This window comes from Aedes aegypti, chromosome 2 (assembly GCF_002204515.2).
Source record: "Aedes aegypti strain LVP_AGWG chromosome 2, AaegL5.0 Primary Assembly, whole genome shotgun sequence".
Taxonomy (NCBI): domain Eukaryota; kingdom Metazoa; phylum Arthropoda; class Insecta; order Diptera; family Culicidae; genus Aedes; species Aedes aegypti.
Window position 1 is genome coordinate 308,458,503 of NC_035108.1, and position 21,019 is coordinate 308,479,521.

Here is a 21,019-nt window from a genome sequence, read left to right on the forward strand (position 1 = left end):
TCCTGTGGGCGAGTTATGAAACTTGTTTAGTACATTATTTACCTGTTCTTGACTTGTCAAAAGCCTAGGTTTTTCGAATAATAATATGGTCGTATTCCTTAGAATATCATTACCGATTTGTTTAAATTTTTGAATATCAATGTATTTGAATATAAGATCGTTTGTTGCGATCGCTAGCATGTATGAATTGTTTCTTTTATTTGTTATTTTTGGGGCCCCCTTTTCAATTTCCTTCATTATTGTTTGTATTGTTACTATTTTATTTATATTGTCGTTATTACTTTGGATTTTCAGCCCGAAGGCCGTTCCCTTAGTATAATTTTTATTAAAAATTACTATATCTAGTGAATTATCGATATTATGTACAAAACTTAATTTCGGCAGAACAAAAGCTTCCTCATTACTAACTGTTTCGTACACAAAAAGTTGATCAGGCTTTTGTGACTGAACGTTAGGATGTGTAACGCTGTTTTGCCTTTTATGTATGGATCGTGTTACTACATACATCTGTTTGAGAGATTCAGTACAAATTTGAATTCTCGAAAGGGCATCTGATACTACGTTAGACCTTCCTTTTATATATTCCACTTCGAAGTCAAATTCCTCCAAATCCAGTCGCATTCGGGTGAGTTTGGAAGAAGGTTCCTTCATTGAGAATAGGTAAACAAGAGGCCTATGGTCCGTTCTTATTTTAAACTTACGACCGTAAAGGTATGGTCGAAAATGTTGAACCGCCCAATGGATTGCGGTCAACTCCTGTTCGATTGTAGATTTGTTGGATTCGCCTTTTGTAAAAGCTTTACTGGCGAATGAAATAGGTAGTTCAACACCATCATGTAGCTGAGCAAGAACTGCTCCACAGGCTACATTTGAGGCGTCTGTAGTTAAAATAAATTCTTTTCTAAAGTCGGGAAATTTTAGGATATTTGGTGATAGTAAAGACCGTTTAAGGGAGTCAAATGCTTGTTGACAAGCATCACTCCACTGAAATGGTACGTTTTTTCTTAGAAGTACATTGAGCGGGTTTGTAATAAGAGCAAAGTTTGGTATAAAACGACGATAATAATTACAAAAAGCAACGAATCGACGAGTTTCGTCTGTATTCGTTGGTACAGGAAAATTCTTAATGACTGTGTATTTATTTTTGTCAGGTTGTATTCCGCTTGCGGATATATGATGGCCTAAATAGGTAACATCTGCTTTAAAAAAATTGCACTTGTGAGGGTTAAGTTTGAGGTTGTATTTCCTCAAACGTTGAAAAACTTCTTTAAGATTGGCAATATGGTGATTTATTGAGCACCCGATGACAATGATGTCATCGATATATAGGAATGCAGTTTCGGGAGGAAGACCGCTTAATGCAATCGTCATCATCCTTTGAAAGCTATTCGGGCTAATATTCAGCCCGAATGGCAATCGGTTAAATTCATAGTGCCCTGAATTCGATGAGAAAGCTGTATATTTTTTGCTTTCTTCACTTAACGGGATTTGATGAAATCCAGATTTAAGGTCGAGCGTCGAAAAATACTTCGCTCGTCCTAGTTGGTCTAAGATTTCATCTATCCTTGGCAATGGAAATTTATCTGGGCTTATTTTTTTATTTAATTGGCGAAAATCCACTACTAGGCGCCAAGTTTTATCGCCCGTAGCGGACTTTTTCGGTACTAGAAGTATTGGGTTATTGTACGGGGAAACTGAGTTTTGAATTATTTTATTTTTCAGCATATTTCGGACTTGAATTTCCATCTCATGCTTTTGTGCTTCCGGAATCCTGTAATTTTTAATATACGTGGGACTCGGATCATTTAGATGTATCGTTTGCTTGTAAAAATTATTTTCTGTCAGTTCGTCGTCGGTCAATGCGAAAACATCACTGAACTCTTCAAAAAGATTTTCGAGCTTGCCTTTGAGTTTTGTATCAGTTACGTTCAATTTCAATTCATTTAATAGTGCTTGCTTCCTGTGAGTATTGTTTGCTGATTTATTTATATTAAATACTTCGTAATTTGAGATTGGTACTAGTTTTGGTATAAAATCATTTGGAATTTGCACCGTTTCATCTAAAGTGTTCATGATTTTAACATAAGGGTAATTTGTGCTAATTATGCCATTAGCACAGAAAACTCCATGTTGAATTTCCTGTGCTATGGTAACGCTATCCTCAATATTGCCAAAATGCAGTCGTTTTAATACTTCGCATCGTGGTGGAATAAAGTATTTACCTCTCAGGTGATTGGTTATAGGAATTTCGAGGGTGTTTTCTGAAGTTCTGATTGACAATATCCAGGTATTATAATCAATATTGCATTTCCAACCTGCAAGGAAATCTCTACCGAGAATTCCATCGGTAGGAATTGGGAAATTTTCGTCCACGATGTGGAAATTTTGGGCTAAATTTTGGTTATAAATTTTGATTTGCACTAAAGTGTCTCCTAGGGTGGATGTTGTTCCATTCCCTATACCGATTACGTTGCATTTGTTCGTTGGTCGATAAATTTGGCTTGGTTTAACTTTGTTTGCTTTTAAGACTGATATATCAGATCCACTGTCCACCATGAAGATGCACGGTGTTTCTGATGCATCAATATTAAGACATACGAAATTCGAGGCAGCTACATTTATTGCGTATGCTGCCCGAACGTTACCCCTAAAGGGTGTTGCTGTATTGATTGTACCCCTAAAGGGCGTTGTGGCTGCTGATAGTTCACGGGCGATACTAAAGGGGGTATTTGCTGCTGAAAACTTGGCAGTTGTTGTTGATATCCCTCATTTCCACTTTGGGCAATAAATATTCCATGATTTGATAAAGGAAATCCACGATTTGGAAATGAATTTCCACGACTTGACCAACCTCCTCTTTGATGTGGATATCGCTGATATCCTCTGCTTTGACGGAAACTTCCGCGATTGTGACCAAAATTTCCATGGTTGTACTGATGGAAATTTCCACTGTTGTGCTGTTGACATCTGCCGCGATTATTTTGCGTTTGGTGGGCTCGAGCACGACCTCGAGCTCCATCTCTTGATGTCCACATTATTCGAGTGATATTTTGACTTGTTTCTCCAGTAATTGGGCTGGATTGTGCATTTTCTTGCAATTTCTGAATTGCATCATTAATATTGGTAAAATTGCCTGCTTTAAGAACAATGCGTGCTTCATTGTTCTTAGTGCCCCTGATGAGAGCATCTACGCCATGTTTTGTGGCCATTTTCTGTGCTGTAGCTTCAGGTATGTTGTCACCCAAATACACCGATTTTAGCTGCGCGATAATTTTGTCGACTTGTTCACAAAAGTCAGTCACGTTGTCCGTTTGTTTAATTGCAGCGAGTTTAGCTATGAGGTTTTCTGCTGTTATTTTTGACATGCAGTGATTTTTAACAGCGTCTAGAGTTTCGTTAAGGGTTTGATTTTCATTCACAGCCTGACGAGCTTTGCCGGTTAAACGAGTTCTTACGAACCGCACCACCGTGGCTTCGGCAGCATTTTTCTGGGCAGGGGTTGCCCCCGCAAATGTTTCCTCTACGTTTGAGTGAAACAACCTCACTGCGTCCAGAAAAGTTGTTAAATGTTCTGATGTGCCGTCGTAAATTTGCACTAGGGCTGTGCCCAATTTCAGATCGACTTTAGGAGTCGCCATTGTCGTGATATTTATGACTCCTGATTTCGCGTCGTTTACTTTTATTTTCCGTTTTATTATTTCGGTTATTTCAAAATATGCTTGTCTTGAAGATTTAATCAGAAAGTTTAAATTTGTTAACGATATTTCCTCTTCGAACTCTATAAGTCTTTGTTCCACATCGGCATAGAGTTCATGAGCATATTTAAATTTTGCTTGAAGAGTTTCGGTTCTATAATTCGTATTTATGGACTTTTTTAGATTATTGGCAAGTCTAATCAACTGACCAACATCCTCTTCAAGCTGTATCATTAATATTTTGCTAATCTTATATCTATAAACATTAAAAGTAAAAACAAATCCTTTACTTATCTTACAACCATTCCACCCGTTTAACGGAGGCGCACTCCTCGACGCTGAATTCTGGTTCGATTGCTGTTCCTTGCGGCGGAGGCGCACTCCTCTACGCTCGCTTTTAATGATGATTCACTTTTCTGCTGCTATTCGCTGCTACTGTTGCCGGCCTCAGGCAAGGGTCTCGCGTTCATTCATCATGTTAGATTCGGCTACTTTCTTTATTATGAGGATATCGCTGATATCCTCTGCTTTGACGGAAACTTCCGCGATTGTGACCAAAATTTCCATGGTTGTACTGATGGAAATTTCCACTGTTGTGCTGTTGACATCTGCCGCGATTATTTTGCGTTTGGTGGGCTCGAGCACGACCTCGAGCTCCATCTCTTGATGTCCACATTATTCGAGTGATATTTTGACTTGTTTCTCCAGTAATTGGGCTGGATTGTGCATTTTCTTGCAATTTCTGAATTGCATCATTAATATTGGTAAAATTGCCTGCTTTAAGAACAATGCGTGCTTCATTGTTCTTAGTGCCCCTGATGAGAGCATCTACGCCATGTTTTGTGGCCATTTTCTGTGCTGTAGCTTCAGGTATGTTGTCACCCAAATACACCGATTTTAGCTGCGCGATAATTTTGTCGACTTGTTCACAAAAGTCAGTCACGTTGTCCGTTTGTTTAATTGCAGCGAGTTTAGCTATGAGGTTTTCTGCTGTTATTTTTGACATGCAGTGATTTTTAACAGCGTCTAGAGTTTCGTTAAGGGTTTGATTTTCATTCACAGCCTGACGAGCTTTGCCGGTTAAACGAGTTCTTACGAACCGCACCACCGTGGCTTCGGCAGCATTTTTCTGGGCAGGGGTTGCCCCCGCAAATGTTTCCTCTACGTTTGAGTGAAACAACCTCACTGCGTCCAGAAAAGTTGTTAAATGTTCTGATGTGCCGTCGTAAATTTGCACTAGGGCTGTGCCCAATTTCAGATCGACTTTAGGAGTCGCCATTGTCGTGATATTTATGACTCCTGATTTCGCGTCGTTTACTTTTATTTTCCGTTTTATTATTTCGGTTATTTCAAAATATGCTTGTCTTGAAGATTTAATCAGAAAGTTTAAATTTGTTAACGATATTTCCTCTTCGAACTCTATAAGTCTTTGTTCCACATCGGCATAGAGTTCATGAGCATATTTAAATTTTGCTTGAAGAGTTTCGGTTCTATAATTCGTATTTATGGACTTTTTTAGATTATTGGCAAGTCTAATCAACTGACCAACATCCTCTTCAAGCTGTATCATTAATATTTTGCTAATCTTATATCTATAAACATTAAAAGTAAAAACAAATCCTTTACTTATCTTACAACCATTCCACCCGTTTAACGGAGGCGCACTCCTCGACGCTGAATTCTGGTTCGATTGCTGTTCCTTGCGGCGGAGGCGCACTCCTCTACGCTCGCTTTTAATGATGATTCACTTTTCTGCTGCTATTCGCTGCTACTGTTGCCGGCCTCAGGCAAGGGTCTCGCGTTCATTCATCATGTTAGATTCGGCTACTTTCTTTATTATGGGCTACTGCCCCACTGTTTATCTCTTAGAGGCGAGATAGATGCCTGAAAAAAAAACTGACCGTTTTTCGAGTTCGACACTGTTTGTACTTTTTTTTTTTTAAACCTCACTTAGTTTATTTAAAGCCGACACACTCTTCGCAGCTTTTAAAGCTTGCTTCCGTGAATGTTCCTTATACATGCGGTAAAACATGATTAGTAGTTGTAGTACTACTAGTATTAGAATAATGTTCAGTTTAATATCGTTTTTCTGGTGTAAACTTTCGTGTACTTCTAATCTATTGAGTACTTGGATCTGTGGGTCACCTTTATTTTCCGTGTTCTTGGACTCCGTAGTGCCCATGTTGCTGATTCACTCAAACTACACTGTTCTAACGCTCCTTGTCCGTTTTATTTCACTTCAGTTAGTTCGTTAATATGGCAAATTGTGCCTTTTCCATTCCTTTAGCTCACTCGGTGATTATTTGCTGCATTAATGCCACTGTTGCGCACATCAAAATTAATGCTAGCATTATAATTAAGATCGATGTCACCGTCATGGTGCAAAATCTTCACTTCAAAATCTTCACAACTGTTTTTCACACTTTTTCACTTTGGTAGCCTGTCACTTTGGTAGCCATGTAGAGAAAATCTCCTTTTTGGTTGTCATCATCCTCGATAATTAAAATGGCAAACGAACCTCTCGGTTTGAGGGTCAAGACAGAATTGATTTATTCAGTTATCCAAAATTATTCTGACACTTATTTAGTTCGGAGACACTTGAAAGCACTTATGTTTTGTTATGTATTTGATCACCAATCAGTGATCGACACCGAAAAAGAGAATGCTCAGAGAGAGAGAGAGATACGGAGAAGGCTAATTGCGCCAAACCGAATTGCGCTTGACGACCACACGCTGTTTGCGTGTTCAGAATGTAATATGATCCCAGCCTATTTTTTGCCGGGTCAGGCTTTAAGTCATCGAACTGCTTTATGGGCTCATATTCGTTCGCCGCATAAATCAGTTCGATGGCATTGTAAAACGTTTGCTATTTTCTTTGTGGGGTGCCACTAGAGTGGTCCCTTAAAGTTTGGAAATGGGATTTGCTAACATGTGGGATGCACATGCCACACCTGGGTAAATTTCCGAAGAAACCTAGGAGGAAATTATTGAAAAATAAGGAATGTATAGAAAAATGGTTGAGGAATTGCTGAAAGTATTGACGGAAGGAAGAATTCTTTCAGGCTTCCTGTAAATAATTATAGATTCATTTATGGAAACATATGCTTAAAAAAAAAAAAAAAAATCTACTTTCAAAATTCCAAAGTGATGGATGGATCGTGAACGCTTAATTTTTTTTAAGGAATAATCAAACAATCGGCATCTGCCACGCGCGTTTACTTTTTTTTTTCAATAAAATGAATAAGAAACTAACTCAAGACATTTTGAATTTAATTTTAATGCGCTCCTTATAAAATCCTCAAAAAAGTCTCATTTTTTGAAAAAGACCTTGTTTAAAAGCCTGGAAGTAATATCCAAATCATAGCAGAAGAAAATCTTGGATAATCTAGTCTATTGTAACAGCTAGGATAATTATGAGAAATGTTTGAATGTATTCTCAGATTTTTTAAAATAATTTTCAAAAGGCACGATCCAAACAGCACGAAGCGAAAGAGGAAACTGATGAAAAATTTGTAGAATTCTTAAGGCAAAGTAGCCTGTCATTGAAATTTGTACGCGTCGTTGATGATTGTTACTAATTTATCGCACGACAAACATCTATGAACTTCTAGTTCTAAATAAGGAGTTAAACATGGTACAAACCTGAAAGGTTGTGAGCATGTTTATGATATACCCCCAAACCAGATTACATCCTGTTACATGTTAGGAAATTCCTTAGCAAATTTCATACATTTAGGCGTTTTCGCGTTTTTATTGTAATTTTAAATATTATTTCTATTTTCAAGCATATTCGGATTCACGAAAGTCAAATTTATCATACAGAGTTGTTTTAAAAACTAACAATAATTGCATTGACAAATGATCAATTTCACCTCAAAACGAGTTTTCCCATTTTTTTTATTTTAGAGATATTTATTAGCACTTAGATGACATTTGTTAGGAAATTGAAAAAAGAGAACTCACTTTCGTACTTATTTTCCTGCATTCAGTTCAGTTGTTTGGTATTGTCAACATTATAGAAAACAGAAAAGAAAATGATCAATTTCACCCGTAATTACGGTAACGGGCTCGCCTGAGCATGAGAAGTAAATTATTAAGGGCCGATTTCTTCACCTTCGCTTAGGCCGTAAACCACGTTTACCCATATAGTTAAACTGGGTTTAAGGCCTAAGCGGTGGTGAAGAAACCGCTTATAAGTGAAAAAAATAAGTAAGTGGCAAACATGTAGAGACACCTCAAAATATTTTTGGGTTATGTTTTGAAGAATTACAGAAGACATTTCTGAGGTATTTATTGGGATAATTCATATTAAACATACGTTAAATCCCTGCAAAACCCTTTGGAAGCAATCTCGACCAAAACGCAGTGGCAATTTCGCACGAAGTTTGTAAATGGGTTTCGGAAGGAATCGCTACAGCATTTTATGAACGATATCCTTGGGGTATTTCTTTAAATGATGAAATTCCGACGAAATTTCCGAAGGATTTTCCCGACATTTTTTTTATTTTTTTCCTCGATAATTCTGAAAATTCTTGCATGGGTTTTTGGAAGGGTCTTTGGAAGAATGTTTAAATAATATCTGGAAGTAAAGAAGGAGTAGTTGAGGAAAATCGTTGATAATAATATACTATGATAATAGCAACAGCAGCAACATTTTTCCAAACAATGAACAGACCACACATTGCTTGCTACGACCATCAGTCATGGAACCAAAATTGTTATTTATGTTATTTATACAACATTTTTTGCAATTACGAAAAATGCTGTTTTAGTTAGATCATTTTTAGGAACACAATCACACGGCGTGTCTGGTAGAACAATATTATCACAAAAAATAGGCATCGCTTAATCTTTCAGCATTTGAAAATATAGGTTTTCAGCTTTCATTTGACGGGTTCCCCAAAAAAATCCGAACATTTTTTTTATTTTAAATTTTTGTTCCTTGAAGTACAATATTTTCAAATATAATCATGATGAAAGACAGTTTTTTTTTTCTCTCAAGCTCGAGGATAGCCCAAATTTTAAATTAAAGTTGATATAACATAGATATATAAGATTACATATTGTAATAGACATAACTGTCCTATGTGATCTTGGGGATACGACACTTACTCGTACAGTGGAGGACACAGTCAGTTGAGTTCAACTAATTTTCATTCTTTTACCAAGATCCGCAAAGCTGAGCGGTAAGCAAATTAATTTTAACTGATATGTCAGCCTAACATCAAGTTTACTTAAAACAGCACCTTTGGGTGCTGTTACCAAACGTCACTTTTACTAAGATGTCAACAAACGACCTTTTACCGAGATTTGCGCATCTGAGATCGGCATTCGGATTTAAGTGTGTATTTGATTCTAGTGTATAACTGTTTCTGTTCATATTTAGAAAAGATTAATTTTCTTTTCCTTCTTTCTGGAATTACACCCCTATTGAGACAAAGCCAGGTTCTCAAATAAGAGTTTTTCGGTTACTTATTAACTGAGAATTTGATTCGCCTATCATGATTGGTTTTTTTTGTTTATTTTGTGTGTAAGAAAAATATACTCGACCGATGAGATCTAATCAACCATCCTGAAAATTCCACAAACTACTTAACGCTCTAGGAGGAGCGGGAATAGCGTTTAATCTTTCCATACAAAAAACGTTACGGAGGGGGATGGGGTGAGATGGTCAAAAATTTCCGATTTTAGCGTTACGTAATAAATAGATGCTGCCAAACGATTGATACGAAATAGAGCTCTTTTTTACATTTTTACAAATCAATATCACTTGCTGCTGGGCTAATTTTGTCATATTTTCCACAATTGATATGATATAAAAAACAACATGCCAAAATAGTAACTCTTTGAATTGAAAATAGTCTTGCAGTTGTGTTAACTCAACTGTTATATCCTTGAAAACATCGTGATCAACCGGCAAAATCTGGCTTCAAAAATAAGCTAAAATGCCACATTTGAGGAACAGAAAATCTATTCTAGATTCAAGAAACGCCATTCCATGACCAAGTAAGTACTAACAGTTTGGACTAGACCAAATGAATCATTGAGTCAATTTTTTTTTTCAAACAGTACGAAACAATCGATAAATTCGATATCTTTGGAAGTTTGTTCATTATGTCTCTGCAACGGAAATTCCATGGACATCTGACATAAAAAAGGGACACATGATTTGAATTTGGAGATCCTAATTTGACTCCTCCTGACTTAAGTTTATGGAGCTACTGTAAAAACAGAGGCAGAGCTCAAGGCAGACTCTTGAGTCGCTATCATCGCAAAACCCCCCAAAAAGCTCCAAAAGGTAATGTAAAATGCATGCTGTATGGAGCTCATTTTGCTACGACCAATAAATGCAGCCACTTGATTGATGTTGCTTTCATGACATAGCCCAAAAAATTGCAAAAGTTGCACCCTGTATTTGCTGATGTCCGCACGAATGGGAAGATATCTTTTCGAGATATTGAAACCCTTAGAATAAAGTCATAAAAATCTACTGTAAATTGCAGTTACTCGACTCTACGGGGCAAGTGGGCACATGAAATTTAACTTTTTATTCTTTCTCATAATACTTACACACTCAATCTGTTCGGTAAAAATAACTGGGTTTTTGAACTACCGAAAAAGACAATAAACTAAAAAAAATGTCAGAAATCGAAAAACAGAGATTTTTTATTGAAATTTTGCAGAGAGCTTTCTGTTTTGTATCATATATCGATGGTGAAATTTGCTTTTCAATTACGTATGGCGACAGTTTTCATTTTACTGACTTTTTTGGTAGTTCCAAAACCCAGTAAAATTTTACCCACCCCAGTAATTTAATCTAAGTGTGTACCGTTGCCAATAATCACATAATTAACCATATTTCATATTGAAAACATATATTATATGAATATGATGTCAATCTAAAAGGAGTATAAAATGGTAAAACTTTCTTGTTTGTAAGCTACTTACGTGTTTTAATTACTGCAGTAATTGTGAAAATTGTATTATTGTTGTTCTGCTTGTCAGAAAACCACTTTCCCGGTGGAATTATTTTTATGATTTGATTTAACAGGAAATATCTTCCACTATATTTTTATTAAATTTTGAAATTCCAAGCTAAAAACATCAAAATAACTTCAATACTATTAAAAAAGTCTGTGTAGTGTCACTTACTCCGGGTGCCTGGATAATGTTCTTAATGAGGATTTTTTAAGCTTTTTGCTAAGGCTTGGGTAACAGGGCGTTTAAGCATATTCCATTTACTTTCGTAGGCTGTTGTAATGTTGATCCATTCTACTTTTAATCTTTAACGGTTGGTTGGCAAAGAAAATTCTCAATCAATAACTAAGTACTCAACGAATTCTAAGCTGGGTGGTAGGCTATGTCCCAGCAGAGGTGTAATGCCAGACAGAAGAAGAATAAATTTAATGTATTCTAACCATGAAAAGAAACAGTGCTCGGTTAGATATAATTCCACAGTATGAATGAACAGTCGAACTTACAACATATCTAATCGAATAAGTGTCCTATAGCTCAATAAATCCTCAAAATCACATAGGACAGTTTTGTTTTTTACAAAATGAAACTCAATAGATATGTATATATATTTATTTTATGAACTTTTATATGGAAATAAAACTTCTATCCAACGAAGCTGTCTTTTGCAATAGTTACATTTAAAAATAATGTACTCTAAAGAACAAAAATTTTAAATAAAAAAAATGTTCGGGATCCCCCGGTGGATTTTTTTGGGGAACACGTCAAATGAAAGCTTAAAACCTATATTTTCGAATGGTGAAAGATTTAGCGATGCCTATTTTTTTTTGTGATAAACCTTTCCCATATACACGCCGTGAATCATATTTCAAGAGAATCCACATAGCATCCATCCGTAAAGTGACCCAATATTTTTCAACCAGGTAGGCTGTGATGCAGCAGTATGACCATAGACAACTTCACGCATCACCCGAAATCAAACTGATCTACTTATACTCTTAGTTCGTGAAAGTGAAGACGCTGCATGAAATATTCTTCTGTGTTGCACAGTTATTTCACATGTGCCAATCTTCTTACACAAGCCGTATTGGAACAAGAAGTTTCGATCAATTTGGTTGCAATCCGACGTCATTTTGATGATTCTCAAAGCAATACTGAAAAGTGTTACTTTTCGATACTGATATTAGTGCTGAAAAGTAGCACCGGAATAAAAATCATGAAAAGTCCACACAGAAATCATACAGAATGATTTATTTTACTTGCTTTCTGGTGCGCTTTACTGCACTGAGGCCTTAAGTGTCCGTAATATGAATCAAAACTGTACTTTGATAACAGCAACAGCAGCAGTAGCAAGCTGACGACCATCAGTCATGGAACCAAAAAAGTGATTATTCGAACCTTATTAAGGCTAAGTAGCCCGTCATTCGTTTTGGCAACAATGATGATTTTTCAGCTTGCATTTCAAAGTGATAAAACTCAGTCTTGATAGTTTATATTGACTTGAAACAGTATCACTGCACGCTCTAACATGCATGAAGCATGCTGACACTTTTTCAGCTGTGTTAGTGCAAAACCAACCGATTTTCTTTGATTCGAAATCGTGAGATGAATTAGCTACAATCATTAACGACGCGTACAAATTTCAATGACGGCCTACTTCGTCTTAAACAAGGTTTCTGGAAGGGCGGTTCATCAATCTAAGCAGTCAGTGGATGCAGAGTGTGATCAGCTGCGAGGGAAGCGCAAGTATCGTTTGTATGGGTTTGTTATGGATTGTTTACCACAGAAGACAAATCCTACCGGTGAAGTGAAATTTTTTTTTCACAGTCCTGAGTGAAATTCGCCTTCTTTTTGTGTTACAATTAATCTCAGAAGGGATTTTGATTTTTAAATCTTGAATACAAATCTTTTTGAAGCAGGGTAGACAATCGTCACCGTCAAAAGGGAAATCGTCACTCAACCAGCGTTGGATGACGATTTGCTGCAGTGGTCCGGCACAAAGGCTCGGCGTCACGACGAACAAATGAGCCTCCTTCGTTATGGTCGAATCATCATTCGGGAGCTCTGAGCCGACTAAAAATATGAACCGTGGCGTCGATAGATTATGAGTCTTTTTTGAAAAAATAATCCAAAAACAAAACAACAAAACGTGTCCGGAATTAAACAAACGATCTCTGAATCGTCAACGTCACGCGCTCACCAACAGAGCTATTGTTCAAGCGATGGCGAGACGACGACTTGCCAGAGTTATTACACTTGATGACGATGTCTTTTTTTTTTATTTCGTCATCGCCCTGTGACGAATCTGACGATTGCCTGCCCTGGAAGAACGTGGTCAAATAACGCTGTGGAACACGACAGGGGCCTTCCTTAGCCGAGTGGTTAGAGTCCGCAGCTACAAAGCAAAGCCATGCTGAAGGTATCTAGGTTTTGATTCCCGGCTGGTCCAGGATCTTTTCGTAATGGAAATTTCCTTGACTTCTCTGGGCATAGAGAAACATCGTACCTGCCACACAATATACGCATGCGAAAATGGCAAGTTTGGCAAAGACAACTCTCAGTTAATAACTGTGGAAGTGCTCTTGAGAACACTAAGCTGAGAAGCAGGCTCTGTCCCAGTAAGGACGTTAATGTCAAAAAGCAGAAGAAGAACACGACTGTGTCTCAAGTATCAAAATACCGTTATTGCCTTAATTAAGGGTTGCTGAATCCGTTGCCAATTTCAGAAATATCATAGCACGTCTAGTTTTAGAGAAATTGGATGTTGAAAAGCTTAAAGAACTAAAATTTCAAGTGTATAACAATGATTATCAACAAAGTTAATAACACTTTCGATGCTCAAAAGTTATTTTTTGTTCGTTTATTCGAGTATTGTGCAATCTCAACTAAATTATATCTGAAATTAAAGTTGAAGTCCTATTTTGCATGCTTGGTGGATGAGATCATATTTTTTCGCATAAATCATTGTTTAAACTTTATGTAAACATCAATGAAACCAGTGTTTTATGTTACTTTGGTGACCTGTACTAGAGACACATAGTTTGATCGCAAAAATGTCATTTGATGTAATTGGTGTATAAATATTTGTGAGACATAGCTCTTCCTAACCCTCTAGCCAAACCAATCTTGCCAGCTGTCACCTGGTATTTCAACATGACGGATGCAGTACTCTGACAAATACCTTCCTTTTAGAAACCTTGGTTTTATATAAAGGCGAACAGTTCGTACTTGCAGAACCTCGAATAGTTCGCGCGAATATTGAACGATTTTATTTTAATGGAACATGCAGCACATAAACAAAATCTAACGAACAACTTTGCCGAAAATTCCCGCCTGTTAGTTGTTTTGTACATTAAGATATACAAGTTTGAAACATTTGTAGCTCACTAGCGCCAGCTAGTTGTAGAATTTTGAACCAAGCAAAATTGCGAAATAGTTACACGTGTTCTTTGTGAGAATCAAACGTAAATGTATAAATAAATGTATAAATAAAAAGTAAACATGTAGTGTATAGATGTTGAACAAATGAACCAACTTTGTCGAAGAAAATAATAAACTCATAGAATGTCGTAGTCATTTAGGTGAATCATAAAATAATGATTTATGAGCTAGCGCTATCGTACGGTAAATTTTCTAACCAACCACTGTGTAGCTCTTTGCTTGTTGCAATTTTTTTCATGAAAGTTACACACAACTGCTACTAAAACAGAAGCGTCCAAAGATTTTTAGTTTTGCTATTTTTGAACCTTTTAAAACAATAACCTCATCCCGCCATGATCCTTGAATTTTGTTAAATTATTTGTTTTTAATAAAACTTTTTTTTCAAATCAGCGAGAATTTAAGGTCAATAAGTCATATTGATGCACAGGCAATGTAACTTTTAAGCACATACAGAAGGTTCGAAAAGAAACTTTATAAAACATCAGTTAACTAATTGAATTACATTTCACTTTACATACATTGCAGTCATGAAAGCCGTCGAAGGAGAAAGATTGATCCTGAATCAGGTGCAGCGAACGGACATGGGTGGCTATCTGTGCATCGCTTCCAATGGAATTCCACCCTCCGTCAGTAAACGATACGACGTGCAAGTCAATTGTAAGTTAATTAGTGGGAATTATTGTGGCTCGAAATATGATGGTGGTTTCTGTGAAAATGGCATGTTTTTCAACCATGAAAATTGGAGCAACTGCAATACGGGGAATCGGGTTCGGATAAATTGGAAGCAGTAAACAAAACCCATCCAGCTGCTGTCAATTAGTAGCATCATTGTGCATGTTGCGCAAGCAGACGGACGGATTAACAGACAGAACGGTTTCCGATTTCGTAACAATTTATTCACGAAGCGTTATAAAATCCCTTTGCGGAATAGAGACAACCAAAAAATATTTCACAATTAATTTCAAATTTTGGCATTAATTACGCTAATTCAGCCCACTGTGGGTTCAGTACTTAATAGCTAATATGTTGTGTTTGGGATACATAGGAATTCGTTTTTGTGTCGTTGCATGCATAATCCGTATAATAATTAGTTACTCACGTTTAGTGTTCTTCTGTTGGTACTTTCGTCCGTACTAGCTACAACATCCGTACTATTAGTTTAATGATTTATGTCGCAATTGCTGTGAATATGTGCATAATTAGGGTTAAGATTTGCATGGTTTTTAGTTCTTATTTTACCTGTGCTGTGTGTTTTAGTTTACGTAGAGTTTAAGTAGGATAACAAATTGAACACTCGGCCTAGCCGCAAATACTAGATTAAGGTAGAATAAACAATTCAAATTAGGATTTAAGTAGAAAAATAAATAAAGCACCTACACGTTATCTGCTGATCAACTTTCCACTTTGTTTTGTCTACTCACGATAGCTGACCAGGGTCGGCGCTTACTGTTGATTGACTGCATTGACTGTCGGTGCATCGCGTCCCATTAGGGTGCGACACTCCCCCTCGGTACGCCACTGGTGGTCAAGTGGCTTACCTCCTTTTGCACCGACATCTAGTACTGCAACTTTTGTTGCCGGTCTCTCAAGAAGCCCACTCGCTGTCTGCACGGTTATGCGTCGTACCTGTCCGTCCTTGGCGTGAACCGCCTTGACGACTCGTCCTCTTGGCCAGCAATTCCGCGGAAGGCTGTTGTCGACGACTATCACCAAATCGCCTTCTTGAATTGGCTTGGCTGGTTGAAACCACTTTGTCCGGCGGGTCAAGGTAGGCAAGTATTCGGCCACCCACTTCTTCCAGAAATGGTCAGCGTACAGTTGGGCCATCGTCCACGATCTCTTGAGCACATTAGGTTTATCATCAAAGACGATCGGGGGCTTGCTACCATTAGCAGAACCTAACAGGAAGTGGTTCGGAGTTAGTGGGGGTTCGGTATCGTTATCGAGCGGTATGTCAGTGAGTGGTCTAGAGTTTAGGATCATTTCTATCTCTAATAGCATAGTTCGAAGGATTTCGTCCGATGGCAAGCGGGGTGGCTCGAAATCGTGTAGGGTCTTCTTCACTGATTGGATCAAACGCTCCCAGCAGCCACCAAAATGCGGAGCGGCTGGTGGATTGAAAGTCCACTTGGTATCCGGGCTGACGAATTCTACCATCAGCTCCTCTTCGTTGACGTTCTTCAGGGCTTCGCAAAGCTCTCGGGAGGCCCCGATGAAGTTCGTTCCTCGGTCGCTTATAATTTCTAACGGTGCGCCTCTTCTAGCAATGAAGTTGCGTAACGCGAGAATGCATGAGTCCGTTGTCAGCGAATGTGCAACTTCGATGTGCACACCTCTGGTTGTCATGCAGGTCAGCAGGACACCCCATCTTTTTTCAGCGCGTCTGCCAACCAGTACGGTCATCGGCCCGAAATAGTCGATTCCAGTGTATGAAAACGGTCGCTGGAAGGCTGCCAGGCGAGCGGGCGGAAGGTTCCCCATTTCTGGAGGTTGCGGACGTGCTTGTCGGATTTTACAGCGCTGACAGCTTTTGCGAACGCGGCCGAATTCCGAACGAAGACGGGAAATGTTGTATTTTAAACGAATCTGATTAATTGCCGTCTGGTGGTTCTGATGACGGCACGCTGCGTGGTAATCTGCCATCACGAGGTTGGTTACGTGATTATTTCTCGGCAATAAGATTGGATTCTTCGCAGCCTTGTCTGCCCACTCGCAGGCGTCAATACGTCCACGCATTCGTAATACACCGTGCTCGTCGATGAACGGACTCAGCTTGTGCAACGGACTCGTTTTCGGTAGAACGCGCTCCCACGGATAAGCTCCTGGATCTTTGTCACGGATCAGTTGAATTTCATCTGGGTAGGCTAGTTGCTGAACCAACCGATAGATGGTATTTTCGGCCAGTTTCAGCTCATCCTGCGTTAGAGGGCCGACGAGCTTCTTAGTGCCTTTGCGAAGCGTAGCGATAAATCGGTGAACGTATCCCATCGATCTTAACAGTCGTTTCCATTTTGAGAATCGCTCGAAGTTCACCACTGTTGACGGAGACACGGATGTGTGATGCAGGACACTGGGTCTGATCTCCTCTATGGTCGCACCTTGATCTCCGCTATCTCCGGGCCATTCCTTCTTGGGATTCCACAGAAAATCAGGCCCGCGGAACCAGCGACTACTCGGTTGGAAATCTGGAGGCCTTTGCCACTTCGTGCCTTCGTCTGCTACATTCTGTTTGGTCGGTAGCCATCTCCACTCGCTCACTTGGGTGGTGTCGAGTAGCTCGCTCACCCTGAACGCAACGAACTGGCTGTATCGTCGATGGTCCGATCGCAGCCAGCACACTACGTCACGTGAATCTGTCCAGAATACACGTTGCGTGATCTTCAAACGATGCGATTTCACGATACAATCGGCGAGACGAGCTCCGATGACAGCAGCCTGAAGCTCGAGGCGGGGGATGGATAGAAACTTTAGGGGTGCCACACGAGTTTTCGACCCGACCAGCGCGCACTCCACTATTTGTTTTTCTTCGAATCTAAAATAGGCTACAGCAGCTATTCCGTTCTCGCTAGCATCGCAGAAGATATGCAACTCCACGTTGTTCGTCGGTTTAGCGGACGTTTCGTGTCTATAGCAGCGTGGAATCCTGACTTGGCGAACGTTCGGTAGCGCTTCAATCCATGTCGACCATCTATCAGCTATCTTTCCACTAATCTCGTCGTCCCAACCGCATCCAGAGCGCCAGATTTCCTGCAACAGAATTTTGAGGTAGATCAGGAAATTGGCAATAAGTCCCAATGGATCGTATATTGCCATCAACGTCCTCAGGACTTCGCGTTTTGTGGGCATCCTAGTACCAGAGAGCAGCTCCTGATCATGCTTCGGCGATAACCTGAAGGTGAATGTGTCTGTCGTGGTATCCCACCACATTCCAAGCACCTTTTCCGTCGACATCTCCGTATTGAAACTCATATTCTTTTCTGTGGTGCTGTTCTCATGCAGACTCGTGACAACTTTGCTTGAGTTCGATAACCAATTTCGTATCTCGAAGCCTCCTTCAGAATGGATGGTTCGCACTTCAGTGGCTAGCTTCACCGCTTCTTCCTCGGTTTCGACACTCGCCAACATGTCGTCAACGTAGTGCTCGTACTTAATACACTCGACCGCTCTCGGATACTCTTTTTCAAACCTGTCAGCATTCCGGTTTTTCACGTAGTGTGCACTGCTCGGAGAACACGCCGCACCAAAGGTCATGACTGCCACCACGTAGGCATCCGGCTCATCTTCGGTCTTTCCATTGTTCCACAGAATCATCTGGCTTCGTTGATCTTGTTTCTTCATCCGAACCTGAAAGAACATTTCTCTGATGTCTCCTACGACGGCAACTCGAAACTCGCGGAACTTGTAGAGCACGGCAAGTAGCGATACTAGTTGATCAGGCCCCGTCAGAAGGAATGAATTTAGTGAAACGCCGTTAACTTTCGCCGCCGCATCGAAGACTATTCGTAGCTTCCCAGGTTTGTTCGGGTTTGTAACAGGGAAAATCGGCAGATACCAGTCATTGGAGTGCTTCTCTGCCTTCTCCCTTGTCGAAAGCCGCCGGATGTAACCCTTCTCCTCGTATTCGGCCATTTTCACATGCATCGCAACGGCTAATTCAGGTTCTCGTCTCAGTCGCTTTTGCAAACAGCCCAGACGTTTCAGAGCCATTCCCTTGCTGTCTGGCAACTGGACTTGATCAAAGCGCCACAGTAGGCCAGTCTCATAACGGTTTCCAACCAATCGCGTTTCGGTAGACAAGATCTTCAACGCTCGTTCTTCATCTTTCGACGGAAGTGATGTGGGCGACCCGGAGATCCCCAGAGACTCGATGGAAAAGTACTCCTTCACAGCCGTATTCAGATCCTTTTCGTCTTCCTTCACGCACGGGCAGATATGGAAACTATGATGGCTGCTATGATTAGAATTGATCGTACCGGATTCGATCGCACAGGGGCCGTAAATCATCCATCCAAGACGTGTTTTGGACACCACTGGTTCATTCTCACCACCCTCTATGCTTCTAAGAGCATGGCCCAGCCGACAGTTGTCCATTCCAATAAGGATTCGCGGAGAGACATTGTCGTACGATTCTAATGGCAATCCTTTGATGTAACAATATTTTGTTTCTAACTGCGGTATTAACACCGATTGCTTCGGCAGAGAAAGGTCTCGGACTGTGTGGACCTCTGGAAGCTCGAATACTTCGCTGGCATCATTAGCACCGGAAATCTTCAGGGCCAGCATGACCGACTCGTTTTCCTCTCGCTGGTGTCCACCGGTCCAGTCCAGGCACAATGGATGGGACCTTCCTTCAAGCCCCAGCTCTTTCAACAGACTGTGTTCCATCAGAGTTGCTGACGATCCATCATCGAGAAAGGCATAGGTAGTTACTTGTATCCCTTTACCGTAGATCGTAACTGGCACGTACCGAAAGAGTATTTTCCTCGCCGTTTTCGAATGCGTGTTGCAGCTTTCCGATGAGTTTTCTGCAGGCGTTTTCGCTACTTCCGTGGTAGCAGGTTTGCTGTATCGCTTGTCATCGTGCAGCAGACTATTATGCATGAACGTACATCCATGCCTTCCGCATGACGCTTTGATGTGACAGGATCCGAAGTGCTTCCGCAGACACTTTCTGCACAGTTTTTGCTCCTTCACAATCGTCCAGCGGGTCCCGACGTCCATGTCGAGGAATTTTGGACACTTTTCTAAACCACTGCATTCGTTCTGACATACGAGACAACCTTTCGGCGTAGAAGGACGCTCCTTCGCAGCAGCATCGACAATTGAACTGCTTTCCGAATGAACGTTGATGTAATTCTCCCCTTTCTGTCCGCGTCGCTCTGTTTTCGGAGCACTGATGGAGGGTATCGTAACAATGCTGGCCGCTTCGACTAGCTTACCCAACCAATCTCCAAATTCCGAAAGTGTCACTCTATTCAGACCCTGTCGATGATACGCCCAGTTCAACCTGATCGCCGGCGGTAATCTTTCCGTCAACTCTTGAAGGAGAGCCACATTACACATGTATTCGTCCAGGCCTGATGCAGCAATAGTGGCACAAACATTTTGAACCGCTACTCCGAAGTCAATCAGCGATTGCAGTTTCTCCGCTTTCGGTGGTGGCATTTCACGAATTTTGTTCACCAGCGAATGAACGATTATCTCCGGTCTTCCAAAAAGGGTCTTCAGCGTCGCTAGCACTCCGGGAAGATTCGCAGGCAGCAATAGTCGGCAACGTACCGCTTCCAGAGCCTTTCCTCTCAGGCTTCGTTGAAGACGCAGCATGTTTTCTTCTTCGCTGTATCCGCAGATTCTAGTAGAGTGCTCATAACTTGCTATGAAGAGCGGCCATTCTTCGGGGTCTCCGGAGAATGGCGGGAGTTCTTTGTTAACCGCTTGCCGCGCAGAAACTTGACTTTGGCTAAGCAGGGGAACACCGAAAGCACTGCTTACATTCGGCTGGAATACTGTCGCTTGAGGGTTCAGCCCGGTAGTAGCACTTCCGCCGATCGCGTATCGTTGCTGTAGAAGTCGACTTCTTTCCTCTAAATGCTTCCTCTCTAACGCTTGCTTCTCCTCCAGTAACAGCAGCTCCTGCGCTAGAACGTCGTCGCCTTGGCTAACGTCCTGAACATGTATTTGCGGTAATGGATTGCTGGTCGAACTAGCTGTCGGCCCTGTTCCAAGAGTCCATTGCAGCGGATTATTTACACCACTAGCCACATCCGGATGCTGGTAACGACCGAAACTCTCAGGTAACCCACCACCGAGCATCATTCGCAGATCATTCGAATTTGTCGTCGATCCGCCTCTAGGCAAAGTCTGCTTGGGCTGCTTATCAGACAAACTCCCTGCTATCCCGCTTTCAC

At 40.4% G+C, this 21,019-nt stretch overlaps 1 protein-coding gene across 1 annotated transcript in view; it reads left to right on the forward strand.

Annotated features, from left to right (window-relative positions):
- Positions 1-21,019, forward strand: part of LOC5568825 (protein amalgam) — a 571,401-nt gene that overhangs the window by 426,598 nt on the left and 123,784 nt on the right. The window contains exon 8 of the mRNA XM_021845648.1: positions 14,637-14,768. Coding sequence (XP_021701340.1) covers positions 14,637-14,768 — 132 coding nt within the window. The remainder of the gene's footprint in view (positions 1-14,636; positions 14,769-21,019) is intronic.